At 39.2% G+C, this 16832-nt stretch overlaps 1 protein-coding gene across 2 annotated transcripts in view; it reads right to left on the bottom strand.

Moving 5' to 3' along the window:
* col22a1 (collagen, type XXII, alpha 1) overlaps positions 1 to 16832 on the bottom strand; it is a 61494-nt gene that overhangs the window by 31508 nt on the left and 13154 nt on the right. Inside the window, exons 5-17 of one of the 2 annotated variants that reach the window (XM_044336315.1) lie at positions 12758 to 12869; positions 11854 to 11977; positions 11128 to 11403; positions 10901 to 10981; positions 6270 to 6386; positions 6108 to 6152; positions 5933 to 5995; positions 5657 to 5695; positions 3933 to 3986; positions 3776 to 3829; positions 3627 to 3680; positions 2071 to 2124; positions 1916 to 1960 (exon numbers count right to left, since the gene is read on the bottom strand). In XM_044336315.1, coding sequence (XP_044192250.1) covers positions 1916 to 1960; positions 2071 to 2124; positions 3627 to 3680; positions 3776 to 3829; positions 3933 to 3986; positions 5657 to 5695; positions 5933 to 5995; positions 6108 to 6152; positions 6270 to 6386; positions 10901 to 10981; positions 11128 to 11403; positions 11854 to 11977; positions 12758 to 12869 — 1118 coding nt within the window. The remainder of the gene's footprint in view (positions 1 to 1915; positions 1961 to 2070; positions 2125 to 3626; positions 3681 to 3775; positions 3830 to 3932; positions 3987 to 5656; positions 5696 to 5932; positions 5996 to 6107; positions 6153 to 6269; positions 6387 to 10900; positions 10982 to 11127; positions 11404 to 11853; positions 11978 to 12757; positions 12870 to 16832) is intronic. The other variant, XM_044336316.1, reaches the window with a different exon arrangement.

Raw genomic sequence — 16832 nt, 5'->3', positions numbered from 1 at the left:
TGAAGAACTTTACTTCAGTATTTCCATCTGATGCTACTTTATACTTTCACTCCACTACATTTCAGAGGGAAATATTGTACTTTCTACTCCACTACATTTATTTAACAGCTTTAGTTACTTTTCAGATGAAGATCTGACACAATGGATAATATAACAAGCTTTTAAAATACAACACATTGTTAAAGATGAAACCAGTGGTTTCCAACCTTTTTGGCTTTTGATGTCTTACAAAGTGTGTAGTCAGGGTCACATTTCAGATGTCTATGAGTTGTTAACAGCTCCACCAAATACAGATTTATCCCTCTAAACTTATCACATGGTTTCATTTCAATAAATGTTCAATTGATCCAATATTTCACCAAAAATCAAAGATTAGAGAAAAAGTTAAAAAACTGAAACCAGATTTGTGTATCATAAGTATGTTTTTTCTTCTTTTCTCTCCCATTAACTCCTCAGATTTATCTGGTGACCCTTTGGAAGGGCCCACCCCCTAGGTTGGAAACCACTGGACTAAACTAGCTAACTGTATATAAAGTAGTTGAAATTAGCTCCACCTCCAGCAGCTACAACAGTAACATGCTGCTGTAACACTGATGCTTCAGTATTAATAATCTAATGATGTCATATATAATAATATATCAGTCAGAGGGACCGAACCACTACTTTTACTGCAATACTTTACTACATTTTGCTGCTAATACTTGTGTACTTTTTCTTAAGTAGGACTTTTACAGGACTACTACTTGTAATGGAGTATTTTTACATTGCTGTATTGATACTTTTACTTGAGTAAAGGATCTGAGTACTTCTTCCACCACTGATGGCTGTGCAGATAAAGAAAAGAGCCAAAACACATCCCTGGCTTTTAAGTCAGGTAACGCCACCCTGACTTCTTCCCTAGGTGCCTGCTCTAAACCTTAAACTCCCTTTATCACTTCACTGAGGCAAGTGCTTTTCCAGCTTTCACCTACAGGAAATTGCTGACTGACTGACTGACTAACTGACTGATGGACATACTGCTCTAAACATGTTAAAGCACTGGCATCAGCAGGTTTGAATGGAGTTTCAGTATGCCCAGAACCTGCCACACATCCTCATGTCATATGGCAAAGTAATCAGTGAACTGATTCTGTGTATATTACATTCTACTTAAAGATTATTTAAGTCATTTTAATTTTAAAAAAGTTGACAGCATGATAAAAAGTGAAAAACAGTTTCAACTGTTTCTTGTCATTTCCAGCTGTGGTTACTTGATCTGTTACCCAAGACTCAAGTCTCATTGAAATCATGATCACGAGAACATCTTGACATATAAAGCATCAACAAGTCTCATGTGACTGTGGTTAAAAACAATTGTTTATGGCAGGAGATAACTTTAAACTGATTTATTAGCAGTCTATTACCATTGTGATGGCAACAGGAGGAAGGTGTTTAGCAGCTCTGAGGAAATTTCAGACATCAACAAAGCTTATGTAGGCCTGAATGAGCTGCATTATAGCCAAACGCCCCCACACAGTCCCAGACAGGAAGTGTGGAGAGTGAATCAAGGAAGCCACATCTGTTTGCACAATTACACCCCTCAGTTCTGAGTTCCTGTGAGAAGAATGGTCTCTCTCTGTCTCTCTCTCTCAGAGTTAACCCTGTCGTCAGGATTTGCAGTATGAACCGTGTTTTGTACAGGTTAAACCTCACATGACATTATGGTTCCGATCCCAGGACATGCTGGGAAAACATGGGGCAGGGAGTAACTCTCCTTAAATGTATCTGCTGCAGTGGAGCTGTGTGTTCAAAGGCAACAATTATAGCAAGAAGCTCCCAAATGTGGAACTGTGTGAATGTGAAGCATGGTGATCTGTTTACATTCATCTGCTTAATAAATCCTTATTAATCAAGAATACATTTCAGTATTACTCACCTTGAACCCTGGACTTCCTTTTTCACCTTTAATACCTGATTGCCCCTATGACAAAACACAGCAACATCATAATATAATTCCAAAATCAATATTATCACTTATTAATATCAGATCTTAAATGATCATATGGTGAAGTGCATTCAGATTATACTCACAGTGACACCTGATGGTCCTGGTGCACCAGGGGTTCCTGCATCCCCTTGAATTCCCTATGTAGTATAACAGAGCGCATTATAAATCGAGAGTCCATGTTACTGTTGCTGATTCAGCAATATACTGCAGGCCAGCTGGGACCTGCTGAGTCGGAGCTGAATCAACGTAAGAAATTTGACTGACCAAGTACGAAATCCAAAACCCCAAAAAGGAAACAGCAGCTGTAAGTGACAAGACCACCACATGGGAGAACCTTGAACTCTGACCTCTGACCTCCTTCCTTCTGTTCTCATGTTGAAAAAAAACAGAAATGTATCTTCAAATATTAAGTTGCAGTGTAAGTTTCTTCTATCACTATTCTTTTTTCAATTAGGTATCAACTTAAATATACTGTATACCACAGTGTGCATTGCTCTCTGTTACTGCAATAATGAATGCATGGGGATAACTTTTAGCCTTATTCATAAAATCACAAGTTCTATGAAGACACTTTCTATCATCATCATCGGACACAGAGAAATATGCTTTTAATATGTAGATTCCCCAATACTGACAGTGTGACTTTGATAGTTAATGGCTTTAGAAAAAAAAATTGCCGTTGCTGTGTTTTTTGGCCTCATCTATATGTTGCTCTGGTGCTCTACAGTAAAATAGCTTTGATAGGTGTGTATTAACTGTTAGTTTAATCAGAGCATTAACTGATGTATTGCTGAGAGGAATGGATCCATTTTGACATACTGTACTATGAGACAAAATAAGTTTTCTGTCCTCCAGAGTTAAGCTAACAGCCTACTAACAAAATGTTTTGTTTTGTTTGCCTAATTTTAAATCTGTGTTAATTGTTTTTGTTTGTTTATATGCTTCTTAGCTTGCCTAACTACATATCCAGCAGACAAGCAGCTACACTAGCATTCATTTAGACAGATTCATGTTTCTGTTTCTGTGCGTACATATATATACTGTATATACTGTGCATATACAGTATGTCACACATACTGCAGATTAGCCAAAACTATCGAACCCAACTATCGTTGAACAATTACAGGTCTTCTGTGTCCCAGGTCAAAGCCTAAGTGAGTAGTATTTTCTCACAATTTTTCATGTGCAGACTTTCCACATCATAAGAGTAGTATTTCACTGTTTTAGTATTTCCATTATTTTATCAAAAAGGGGTGATCACTCCCTCCAGTGCTGTCTCAGCCAGCTTGTCACAGTCCATTGGCCAAGCCAGAGCCAGCACCCCTCATCCTCCTCCTATGCTCCTAACGCTGGCTCTTCCCCCATGTGCTGAATCCAACGGAAAGTCAACCAAACTGGCCCCCTTTTTTCACAGGAAATCAATAACAAGCTGAGAGGTAATGGTCCAGAAAAATATATGTACGCCCACTTAACAGTACAAGTGCGTCTCTGAGATCATTGCCAAAAACAGACTAAAGTTACGTATTGTTTTTTTTCTTTTTCCCCAAACCAAGTTATTTTAAAATCCTTCAACACTGAGCCAAATGGATGTGCACTGACTCGTGAATGGGTTAAAAATTGGAATACCACATTCACCCACCTTTTGTCCAGCTGGACCAGGCAGTCCTGATTTACCAGGCTGTCCTGCTGCACCCTAAAAAAAAAAGAAAAATAACCAGATAAAAACATACACATTTACATAGCAAAGCTTGTGCGTTAGACTGAGATATAAATAAATATATGTCTTACTTTGTCTCCTTTGTCTCCAGGTAACCCATCAATGCCTGGCACACCACCGAGTCCCTGTCAGTTAATTAGAAACACATAATTAATACCGGCAAGTGAACTTTTAATATTCAAATATAAAACCAAATCCGCCACATGTCCAGGTCCACAAGTGCCACACCTTCTCTCCTTTTTGTCCAGGAGCACCTGTCGACCCTATGCTGCCTCTATCACCCTGTAAACAGAAAGTATTTATTTATTTTGTCTGTGCTGCAATATACAAGCATGCATGATGGCCGGTAATGCGGGCGACAACAGCGTGCTGTCAAAACCTGGTAGCATCGCAGAACATGGTTTAGTAAATGGTGGTCAGAGGATTAATGTAGAACAAAGTGTTAGAGACAAATTAATGGTCTTGATTAAAAAAAAACAATGGAATATAACATAGAGATTCGGATAAAAGACAGAAGTTAAAATTACACACAGAACACAAAGAGTTACAGAGATGGACATACACAAAAACACTTTTGAGTGAAGGCTTGGGAGCCAGAATATGCTAACAACTGTCAACTGCTTCAAAAAGACCCACTACGGTCAGGTCACACGTCCAACCAGAGACTCAAGGAACAATGGCTTTCCATTGTCCTCAGAGTCTTGACTTTTGGTTTGTTCACTGATGTCATCTGCTGTGCCAAGGAATCCCTTGGAATTCGAAAAACTGGACTGAGTGAAAAGTAATGGCTGTTAAATTACATAGTTGCCCACCGCAAGACTTCCCTCTGCTTCATAAACCACTTTACAAGTCACAGAAGGTTGCCCTTTAATTATTTTAGGAGCTTATATCATTTTAACACACGTCATTTCTTTCATCACTGAGATTAGGAAAGAGGCCCCCACTCTGGCGTGCCCTACAATGAAAGAGACATTATCTATAACAACACTGCTACATGGGAAATTGCCTGTTCTAGTCGGTTAGAATGCAATTAGAGGCAATCAAAGTGGGATGAATTCACTTTCACCCCATGCGACTCGATGACCGACAGCCATTTTTAACCATTACGCAGGGAGGGCTTACGTCATGTTTTTGAATCAGGTTTACAACTACAAATTTCAGCCGTCTGCGGCAGAAAGACAGATGCTCATGCAAAAAGTAAGAAATAGAAAAGCAACAGGGATGCTCCACATTAAAGTTTGATTTAATGCAGTTTTATCAAAACAGTGAAGTTTTCAGCAGAAAGAACTACAAAATGAAAACAAATTTATCATGAAATGAGTTCTGCATTACTGTCGTCAAAATGAGAAAACTCAATAGCTTTTTAAAAAGTGAGAACACAGTTATGTTTGCACACCTTTATGATACAAACGAATTTACGGTTTCCTCCTCCAAACTCTCACAACCAAAGTAGATAAGATAACACAGAGAAGTGAGAAGATATATGTCTGTTCTTCTGGACCTCTTATGACCATTTTAAGTGGCCCCCTCTGGACAGCTTGAATGATGCATGCTGAGGATTTTGTCTCGAGGAATAAATTATACTCTGAGACTCCCAGCTGGCACTGCCAGGCAGCACAGAGGCTGTGATTTGAACAGACTGGGTGGGCGTCTGTGTGGGCCTGCCCTCTCTGCTACACTTCTGTGGTGACCTGTCCTGTAATTCTGACAATAATAGCTATAAGCATTTTCCTGGCCACTCCCTGACAGAAAAGAGGTAAAACATGTAATACCATATGAAAGAAAACTAGAGAAAAATATAGATAGAAAGAAATATATGAAAATATATTATTATAAGGAAAGAATTAGAATGTTTTGTCGAAGATATACATGCATATACAATATGCATGGAGACAAACATGTCTGGGTTAAGATAATGCCCATGCAGAATCATGAAGGACAGGTTTACTTACCTTCTCACCTCTGTCACCTTTGACAGAGATTACTTTGCCCTGCAAATAATTAATCGATAAGGATTAATTATTATGGAGGCAGGAAGAAAAGCAGAAGAGATTATAGCTAGAAGGCATGCAATCTGAAATGACTGAAGTGTGTTTGACAATATATCTACTAACAAAGCTTAATATGCCGAAAGTCAATTAATTAGCTATTATTATTATTGTTATCTTTTATCTTTCCATTAAAAAGGAAACTACACTTGTAAATGTGGACGTTCTAAGTTTTCATACAGTTTCTCCTTTTTGTCCTCTGAGGCCAGGTGATCCGATGGCGCCCTGAGGGCCAGTGTCACCCTGTAAAGGTAGGAATGTTCACACAATAAAAACACAGACCAGCTCTGCAACACAATGAAACTGTGATGTTTTGTCGCACACAATCTATGGTTTAAAGGCAATGATAGATGACCTTTTCACCCTTGGGACCTGCAACGCCACGTGTACCAGTCTCTCCCTGTGAGAAATGAACATACAGACATCTTTCAAAAGCCATTAATGAAAAGATGCCCACTCAACCGTGGAAATAATAGGCAGGGATAAAGTCTGGTAAAAACCAGGTGACAGGCTTTACCTTCTCTCCAGCAGGACAGGAGCAGTTGACTTGAGGGCCTCTCTGTTGCTCCACACTTGTAGGTGTTGGAGTGGGGATTGCCAGAGGGGGGGCCTCTGTCACAATTTTCTTAGGGCACTGAAATGATAAAATGTAAGCACATGGTGATTGTCAAAAAATGATAGCATGATAGTATGAATGAGCAGTTTGATGCTAATCAGATAGTGGCAGGATCAAACTGCTCTGACTTGATTATAACCTAACATGGAAGGAAAACTTGGACATTTTGGTAACACTTGTTAACACTCTTGCTAAGTGTTTATGAGTAGAACAATGCCACTCCCATGTTTGTGCGTCAAATACATAGCTGGAGACACAAAGCTATTAGCTCAGCATAGCAGAATGACTGTAAGAAGGGGTAATCAGCTAGCCTAGCTTTGTCCAAAGTTCAAAAATGCACCAACCAATACCACTTCAGCACAATTAAAACATTTTATCTTGTTTGTTCAATCCATACGCAAACATATATTTTTTTAAAAAAAAAAAAAAAACAGCTGTGTTTATGGGGAATTACATGCTGTGAACTAGGGGAGACAATTGTAAAACTTTTTGGTTTTGATGTGACTACTCAAATCATCTTGAACTATTTAGGTACAATTTTTATGTAGGTAACTAGTATCCGTGTTCTACTTGTTAACAGTCATCAAATGTTTTTCAAGCAATGTTAGAGTTACAATATTGATTGAAACACTAGAAGTCAAATGTTACACCTGCCCCCCATGTCCAGGGGCAATTGTAACAGCATATGGGGGCAATTGTTACAACATACGTAATACCTTCATATAAATACCAAGGACCACAACAAATTCCCAAGAATATAGATCTAGTTAAAACAATGTAATATCCATTGAACAATTAATTCCAGTTGAATTAAGACAGTATGATTAATCATATAATTATACAAATATAAAACAATTTCTAATGAATAAGCAACAGAAACAGCATCACATAAACAGGGTTTCCCCTCATCAACATTTAGATATAGTTAAAACAATTTTATCTCCATTCAACAATTATTCCAGTTTAATTAAAATTGTTAAATTAATTATATAAATATAAAAACAAGTTATGATTAATAAACAACAGAAATGGCATCACACAAAAAAAGGGTTTCCTCCTCATCACCATTAAAAAGTCAGTGTAACTGACAACATAAAGAAGTGAGTCACAAACCATTTGACCAACAACATATCAACTTGATAATCCATAGAATTAGAATTAGAAAATTTATCTCTTGAGAAGAATGCAGAAAAAACTATAATCAACAGTTATTAAAAAACAGCTAGAAAACTGAAAACTGACAAAATGTGACTGTGCTCCCAACACAAAGCATGAGACTCAAAACAAATGGAGGAACTCTTATTCTCTTATCTTATCCTTATCATTTTATGAAGTGAGGTTGGCAGGGCACGTCTCAGTTGCTTTCATAGTTGTGGCACAAATAATATCTGCTCCCATCTGTACATGCTTCATGGGCCCAGGAGTGGTATGATACACAGGACATCCAAACCCCCCCTTGATCTGGAGTAGCTCTCCAGGCAGACAGTGCAGAATACCCGGGTCAGAGGAGCCTGAGATGGAGGAGCCCAAGGCAGACGAGCCTGAGATGGGGGGGTCTGGGGAAGAGGTGCAGACTCTGAGGCAGAGGTTGAGGGCTGTGGTGGGCATGGACAGTCAGTGACACGTGAAGGGCATATTTCTGATTAGAAAAAATATCCCTTTTTAAAGGATTCAGATTCCTGAGCACCTAGAGCCTGCCTGGGCATTTGTGGTAGTGGGAGCCAGTGGCAAGGCATCCTTCACCATAGGTCATAGATGCTAATGGGGTGCCCAGGGTGTGTCTTCATGCATTTGTCCTGGAAATGGTTGACATGTTTCTTCAGCAGGCACTGCAGTCCAGAGACTGAAGTTTATGTGACACAATAAGGGGGGAAGATAAGAGCACAGTTCCATGTCTTACAAAAATCAATCCCTTCCACTCACAGATGGGAGGCATGGTTGTCCAGAATTAGCAAGACTTTGGCTTGAGGCCTGGATCTTGTGTGAGCTTGAAAGTGGCACAGGAAGACAAGAAAATCTTCTTCTTGCATCCTGTCAGAGCCATTCTCTGTCTCAATAGATCCATGTGGTCCATCTCAGACAAAGATGGAAGTTCTTCCTTGAAAAGGTAAGGCGAGGAGGAATGGTGTTACCCAAGGCATTGATGGCTACCATCGTGGTCACCAGAGAATCACGCTCCGCAGAGGTCACAGCTTTTTTTTTTTTTTTTGGCACCTGTTTGGCCCCCCATCTTGCCAGTACCCTGCCGGGGTACTGAACCATAGTTATACCAGTTTCATCTGCATTTCATATGTCTTTTGCACTGAAACTGTATCTCTCCATGACCTCTTCCAGATTACTCAGGAACCTCCCCATATTGTTTTGGTTAAAGCTTGTGGCTCTGGCAAGGCTTGTAGCCTGGGGACTGTGGATAGAAAGTGTAGGGTGCCTCTGAAGAAAGCCAGTAAGCCAATCTGGCCCTGCCATGTCCTTTGCACTCCATGAAGCTGGGAACTTAAGATCAAAAGCCAAAGCCAGTTGATAGGCAAGATTGCATATATATAAATATATGTTTGTGTGTGTGTGTGTAGTACTGTTTTTAATATTAATATTCATTAAGGATAGTTCTTGTTATAACAACTGCATGTTACTCCACTGTAACTATTCTGTGCATTCACTGTGTCGATCCAGAGCTGGCCCTAGACTTATGGTAGCCCTAAACATGGTTATGTTTTGGCCCAAAAACATTCCAACCACAATCAAATACCATTACATTTACTTATACAGAACCACCATAACCACCACATGCCCAACCCTAAGACTCTTCACAACACACACACACACACACACACACACACACACACACAACATAATAATTAATAGCTTATAAAATGCATTGTGTGGCCTCTGTGTAGACCTATTATCCTTAACCTCCTTAGGAACAACCCATCATACAGGTCTGATGCCTCCTTCAGGTAATCCACCAACTTGATCTCTTGCTCCACTGAGAAAACCCTACTGGCTGGGTTGTAACATGCAGTTGGAGCTGCTGTTCCCTGTCTTTCTCTTGCCTGAAACTCTTTTTTTATGAAGCAGTACAAGGTCACATGACAAATGTCGTAGGACTACTAAATGTATCAATCATCCAATATGCATAGTACAGTAGGCTATGGTTCATTCATATACATAAATATTTAAACTGAACACAGAATAACTTTTCTGACGTTATTAGGAAACAACAGTTATCTATTTTGATATCATTACTAAGCCAGACACCATTCTGAGGGTGTCACAGACCATTGTAACTTGCCACCAACCATACCACCGCAGGAATAGAACCTGGGTCCCCAGATAGAGAGACAAAAGGCTAATCCACTGGACTATGCCAGAAAACATATAATAATTAGAGTATATATAGACATTTAAACTGAACACAACCCTTTTCTTAAATTATTAGAAAAAATATATATATATATTTTGATGCCGTTACTAAGTCGGACACATTAAGATAGTATCAGGGTCAATTGTAACACAGTGTTACAGTTGCCCCCAACCGTACCACCCATGACACAAACTACCCTGCTGGCTAGAAACTATGAAGCTAACATTTGAGAAAGATATCAAATGATAGACAATAGAATGGTCATCTAGACTGATTTTAATTCATAGACATTAAAGGTTAAGACAGTATGAGGAAAATAGTAGATGAAATAGATAGATAAAAATTACTTTCATGCCTCAAAAATGAGTCTTGGCAGAAAAACTCTGACATTTATGAGACATCAGTTTGTCCTTTGGCAGGCAGAGAGGGATCATCAAAGACCATGTGTATAATGGGTTTCATGGTTCTGTCTCATTTCTGTTTGGTGCGATTTGGGATGTTACAATTGCCCCTTGTAACATTTGCCCCCAGTCTCCCCTATTTCTTGGCTAACAGTGGCCTGGCACAGTAACTTCCTGAGTTGTGTCGTCACCATGAGGTGAGGCAACCAGGGGAGACTAAACATATATTTCCCAAAATGTTGAACTATTCCATTCTATTATTCCTGTCTTGAGCAAATATTAGTGATTGATTTACTTGCTCTTTTGACTGAAAACTAAATTTTCTCACTAATACAGTTAACACATTTTGTTTTTTAACTTCTTAGCTAACAGCTAACCATCACTACCTTGTTGTGAGCAAATCTGACTAGCACCATTGTGGAAGCCTGTAACGGTATTCAGTTGCATTGCAAAATTAAGCTGGCACCATGTTAGCTAACAAAGCCAAAAACAGATTGTTTATGTAAACTTGTGTGTCAAGCTAAAAATCAGTGTTTTAAAGTAGAGACTATTTAGTAAGACAAGACAGTTTACTGTGTTAAAGTAACCTACAATTAGAAACAAATCTACTACAAACAGATACAATGCGATATTTGTAGACAGCCAATGAATCTCTATTGTGGAGCAAGATATGACAGAGACAATATTTGTGGCATTGTAGTGTCTATAATAACCAAAAACTTGGTTTCACATTCAATAAAAGGTACAGGCAGTAGCTCTATAGTACTCACAGGCCCATTGGGTAGATCACAGCAGGTTTCCAGCTCTGCATGCTTGGAATCACAATAAATCATCATCCTCTGGAGGTCAAACTGTATGGTCACAGGTAGACAGACACATCATCGATAAATAGATCAATTTTAAAACTTTAATATGGCTTACATACATCACAACATTTCCAGAGTAGAGGATATTGTTAAATTGAATTGTAAATTTAGTAATGCAGGTTTAGACTTACATCAATTGGCACACTGTCATACAGCCTCTTCCCAATGACTGTCTTCCCCTGAATATCAATGTCCTCCCTGTCTCCAATTGGCAGAGTTTGGATGTGTTTGCAGTCCAGGTACAGAGACACAGACTTGGCGTCCACACTGAGGGCAATCTTGTGCCAGTTGCGGTCAAACAGGTTGTCAACTTCAGGGTTCTTGAACACAGCTCTGACAGCGTCCTTTGTCAGCCCGACAGCATTGTACTCCACCGCCTTGTTCTCACCATCCAGACGGATGGACACCTGACAAGTCAGAGGCAGGATAACGTTAACAGTAGGAGCTGAAAAATAAGGGCAGTCAGGTTCAAGACAACATATAGAGAAGTACATTTAATTTCAAGCTTGTGTTATGAGAGTGTAAGCAAATAATGGAAGTAAATTCAGCCAAAATAAGGCATAAAGTCCTTGTCGTGTAACAATTGGTCCTTTTTAGAAAAAAGTTAAGGATGCTTTAAAATTTGCAGAACTATTACATTATAGAAGAGCTATACAGTGATTGAATCATGTTGCATTGTTAAATATGGTTTCATTTTGAAAATTTGAAAAGGATTACAAGGAGTCTAGATGGCTTGAGAATGATAAATATGTATAACAACCAATAATTTTAAAAAGGAGCTAAAAAAGCCATGAGTTGACCTTGTAACTGGACTCATAATAGTCACATTTATTACTATTTACATTTGGCTGACCCACCTGTGGGATTCCATATTTGTCAAAAACCTGCCAGAGGTACCAATCTTCACGTCTTGAGGTTTTCCTGAATTTGAATGTCGTCACAAAGGCATATTCATCTGGCAACCCCTGAGGAAACACATCTCTGTGGAAGAGAAGCACATTGTTATTGTTAACATAAACTGTACTTTATTTTACTCAAGGTATGTGATTAACACACAGAGACCACATACAGTAATAGTTCAAACCTAAAATAAGACATAGTCTATGTTTCACCTAACTACCATTTTTAATAGCCACTGTTCCTACTCTCCAATCCTTTTAAGAAATAAATGTTTGATCATATTTCATAAATGTTGGGCTGAATTAACCCTATTATCTTGATAAAACATTTTATTTTGTATGTGATATGTTTTGCATAGTTTCTTGTGAATATGCTGGGCTATTATGTTTTTTTGTATTTTTTTTATCTACAATAATTAGCTAAAACTGTGTATATGTAGATGACATTTTATCAAAACTATTATCAGCCTACTAGGGAGGATTTAAATTTTTTTTTTTTTTTTTCCCAAAATGTATTTAAAGTTTAAATCATCCACATCAAAATGTAACCTTTTGTGGTCAATTTTTGTTCCCTCTGAAAACCACAGATTCCCTTCATGTCAATTGTTTTTTGGTAATTTGGAACACCACTGAAGTACAGTATCAATAAGGACAGGTCCTCATCATCAAAATCTAATTTTCCATTTTCCATATTTTCCATTTTCCATTATAATTTTGGGCAATATTGTGCTTCCATGGTATATATTCCCAAATAAAGTTGTGTCTAATCAAATTGGGGCCCCCACTTTAAATATGTCACATCCTTACAAATATGTTGACATGTGCAATGTATTTTTTGCAGTATAATTTGATGGTCACTTACTCTGTTTGCTGTACAATGGGCATGGTGCCAAGACGAACATAAGAGCTTTGGCCATCATCAACTCTGGTTCCCAGAATATCTCTCACATTGAAGTAGTCCATCAGGTCGAACCCTGCAGCAACACAGTAAAATAGCCTAGTTGGACTCAGGACAGTCTCACACACATAAATAAGCACACCAGGCTCTTGAGTCGTGAGGTTGAGTTATGGTTTTGTCACATTTCTTGGGGTATACTGAGGTTTAATTGGGTCAGTCTCACCACACCCTGCAGCCCCTGTGTTTGTGGCTTTTTGGAGTGAGATGAAAATCACAGTATTACTGAACTGATGGCAAATAGAGCCATTTGTTACCAGTCCAACATTTGTTAGGTTTTCTGCCAGAGGAAAAAATTAGTTGCCATCGCTGGTAAACTCCTAGTGTGAGTCTGAGTGTGCATGCATGTGTGTGTATGCTGCCCTGCAGTGTGTGATTTGAAGTGGTCTGACCACAGACCATATTTAGGTGGTTTAGAAAGGACACTCCCTTGTACAACAAACAAGTGCTGTAGCTATGGCGATGCCAGCAGGATCAGAGTTTGTACTTGCACTAATGTTGCCAGTTTGTCCAGCCAATCTCACTGAAAGCTGGTGGTTATGTTGTGTGGACTGAGCTCCTCTGAAAGCAGACTGTGCCATTAGTGAGTCATCAGGATGGGGACAGCCTAAGCATATTCCAGCAACCCATAGTAATGCAACAAAATCTCTGAAATATAAGGTTTCCGGTGGGAATATTAAGACCAATGCACTTATCTTTAAAATAGGACACCAGAACATAAAGGCAGTAATGTGAGAGTCTTACAAAAGCTTAGTGGATGTTTTTAGAAATAGCGTTGAAACAGGTGGTACAATGCAGGCTGCTGCTGTGCCATTAGCAACAGAGTAAAAAATAACATAAAAAATAAGAGCTGTCATAACAGACTGAATTACCGAGGGGATTAGCCATCCACCACAACTACTTTGTCTGTCAGCAAGAGCCACCAAGTGTCTCAGATGCACTCTTAGGGATAACAGATTACTATGACCACAAGGTGGAGAGTTTCTCTGTCCTGGTTAGTACGTGAGGAAGACCTTTTTGGGGGGGACAGCTCTCATGTACAGTGCTGCTTAAAAGTTTGTGAACCCTTTAGAATTTGCTCTATTTCTGCATAAATATGACCTAAAACATGATCAGATTTCCATGCAAGTCCTAAAACTAGATAAGAGACATCAATTAAACAATGAGAAAAAACCTTACACTTGTTTGTTTATTAATTGAGGAAAATGATCCAATGTAACATATGTGTGCATGGCAAAAGTATATGAACCTCTAGGATTATCAATTCATTTGAAGGGGAAATTAGTCGAGTCGGGTGTTTCAATCAATGGGTTGACAATCAAGTGTGAGTCTGGGAGGCCCCGCCTTATTTAAAGAAGAGAAATTTGGGTCTTCACTATCAAAGTCTGAGCTTCACAACACAGATTTGTGGAAGTGTGTCATGGCTCAAACAAAGGATATTTCTGAGGACCTTAGAAGAAGGATTGCTGATGTTCACCAGGCTGGGAAAGGTTTCAAAACCATTTCTAAAGAGGACACCACCAGTCGACTGTCAGGTAGATCGTGTACAAATGGAGGACATCCAACACCATTGTCACCCTCCCAAGGAGTGGTTGAACAACAAAGCTCACACCAAGAGCAGGCGTGTAAAATACCAGGAGGTCACAAGGGACCCCAGGGTAACATCTGGGAAACTAAAGGCCTTTCTTGCAGTGGCTACAGTCAATGTTCATGAGTCCACCATCAGGAGAACATTGAATATCAGTGGTGTGCATGGCAAAGTTGCAAGGAAAAAAGCCCCTTCTCTCCAAAAAGAACATTGCTGCCATCTACAGTTTGCTCAAGAACACACGTTTAAGCTAGCAAGCTAGTGGTGCAATGAACAAATACTGCATTCCAGCATAAGAAACCTTATCTCATCTGTGAAACATGTTGGTGGCAGTATCATGGACCAGGACCAGTATCTCTGGACCAGGACGGCTTGTAATCATTGGTGGAGTTATGAGTTCTGAGTTGTACCAGTAAGTTCTATAGAAAAATGTCCAGATATCCATCTGTGAACTGAAGCTCAGAAACAGAAAGTGTGTCATGCAGTAAGACAACGACCCTAAACATTAAACAAAGTTAATGTTTTGGAATGGGCGAGTCAAAGTCCTGACCATAATCCTATAGAATTGCTGTGGAAGCCCACCAACATGCCTGAGTTGAGACTGTTCTGTAAGGAGGAATGGGCTAAAATTCCTCCAAGCCAATGTGCAGGGCTACAGAGTTACCAGAAACATTTGGTTGAAGTTATTGCTGCATAAGGGGGTCTCACCAGTTACTGAAAGCAAGGGTTCACATACTTTTGCCTCACACAAATATGTAAGATTAGATAATTTTCCTCAATAAATAAATGAATAAGTTTAATGTTTTTGTCTCATTTGCTTAATTCAGTTCCCTTTATCTAGTTTTAGGACTAGATATTCTAAAGGGTTCACAAACTTTCAAGCAGCACTGTATCATCATTTTGGATGCCATTGATTCACTTTTATGTGCCAGTTACCTCCACTGGTCAGTAGGTGATGCTATTTCTTCTTTGGCAAAACTAAAAGCCAACCATTTTGCCTTGGGTCTTATGGTTTTTTTAATCATTTTTGTGATGTTGACATCAATTAAGCATCAATGTGGGGAATCATTTTCAGTTCTGAGCTTATATGCTTGATCAATTTTATTACTTTTCAACTTCACACACAACAGCTACCAAGCCTAAAATTTGAAATAAGCCAATCATTTTTGTATAACTTGGAAGTCAAAGATAACTGCTGAAGTTTTGTCATTTCTTTAGTTGAACTGCAATTACTTACATTTTAATTTCATGGTAATTCATATGTTGTCAGCACAGTTTTTTATAGAAACAGTGTCATGCTTTCTATCCAGTGAGCTTTAACCATCCTAGAATTTAGACTTATCCACGGCTATTGTTTCAATCAGCGTAATGGGCCTACCTGTTAAGGCTTTGTAGCTTCATCGTCTAATGATAGCCCTACTGTCTTTAAAATTCAAAAATTTCCAACTTTAAGGATCAACTGAGACTCATGCACATGTTCAAAGGGCTTGGGCTGAATCAGAACAGCAGTCTAGCAATTATACAATGACCAGTGATACAAATAGATGCAGAAGCCCCTCAGCATGTTCTCAAATGGATAACCCGGAAGCACTTTTGCTAAATAACACTTAAAAGTAAGTAAAAGTAAAGCAACTAATGTTTTCTAACTCTGCTTCAGCTCTATTGTTTGAGCCTTGGCCATGCTGTTAGGTTCAGAAGTCATGTTTTGCTGGTTATCAGTCTTGCTGAAGGGTTTCTCAAGGAAGCCATGCAGCTGTGAGATCTGCTGGCCTCGATTCTCTCTGTCACCATGTTTGCATCATGCACATTCGCTCACCGCGCCGTTTCTGTGGCAGTTTGGGGGCCATCTCAGCGCAGAGCTGTAATTTGGACTGGCAGTGAATAGCGTATAATCAACCCAAAAAGTTATTTTGGACAGCCAAAAACGACCAGTGGGGTGATCTGCGGGAAAAGCCAGATGAGTTCACTGACTGGGAAAGGCGAATGCACACACACAGCTTTCTTTTGATCAGAGCAGATGGCAGCATTTGTGCAGTAGATAGTGAGAGCAGAGCCGCAAAGACACTCTGCAGCCTCTTGTGTGTGCTCAGTACCCTGAGGGGTCCGACCAGACAGCCCATGATAAATACAAGTCTGATTCAAACCACAGGTCTCTTGGCTGTCAAATCATAATCAGTGGCAAATAGTCTTGACATTTCTCACGGAGAATTACATTCTCTCTGCACCAGTGTAGAAAGAGTTTAGAGAAAATTTGTTGTGTAATTATAAGCCTACAGGAGCTGCTGGTGTAGTGACGATAAATACTGTTTGTCTAGTGCATCTCTGTATGTAGAGAAAATCTCTATGTGCTTAGCCACAAACTAAAAAACATGTACTTTACTCAAGAAAGTTTGA

Source organism: Thunnus albacares, chromosome 19 (genome assembly GCF_914725855.1).
Source record: "Thunnus albacares chromosome 19, fThuAlb1.1, whole genome shotgun sequence".
Classification (NCBI taxonomy): Eukaryota; Metazoa; Chordata; class Actinopteri; order Scombriformes; family Scombridae; genus Thunnus; species Thunnus albacares.
The sequence above is the reverse complement of the archived record's forward strand: the minus strand, read 5'-3'. Positions and strand labels throughout refer to the sequence as shown.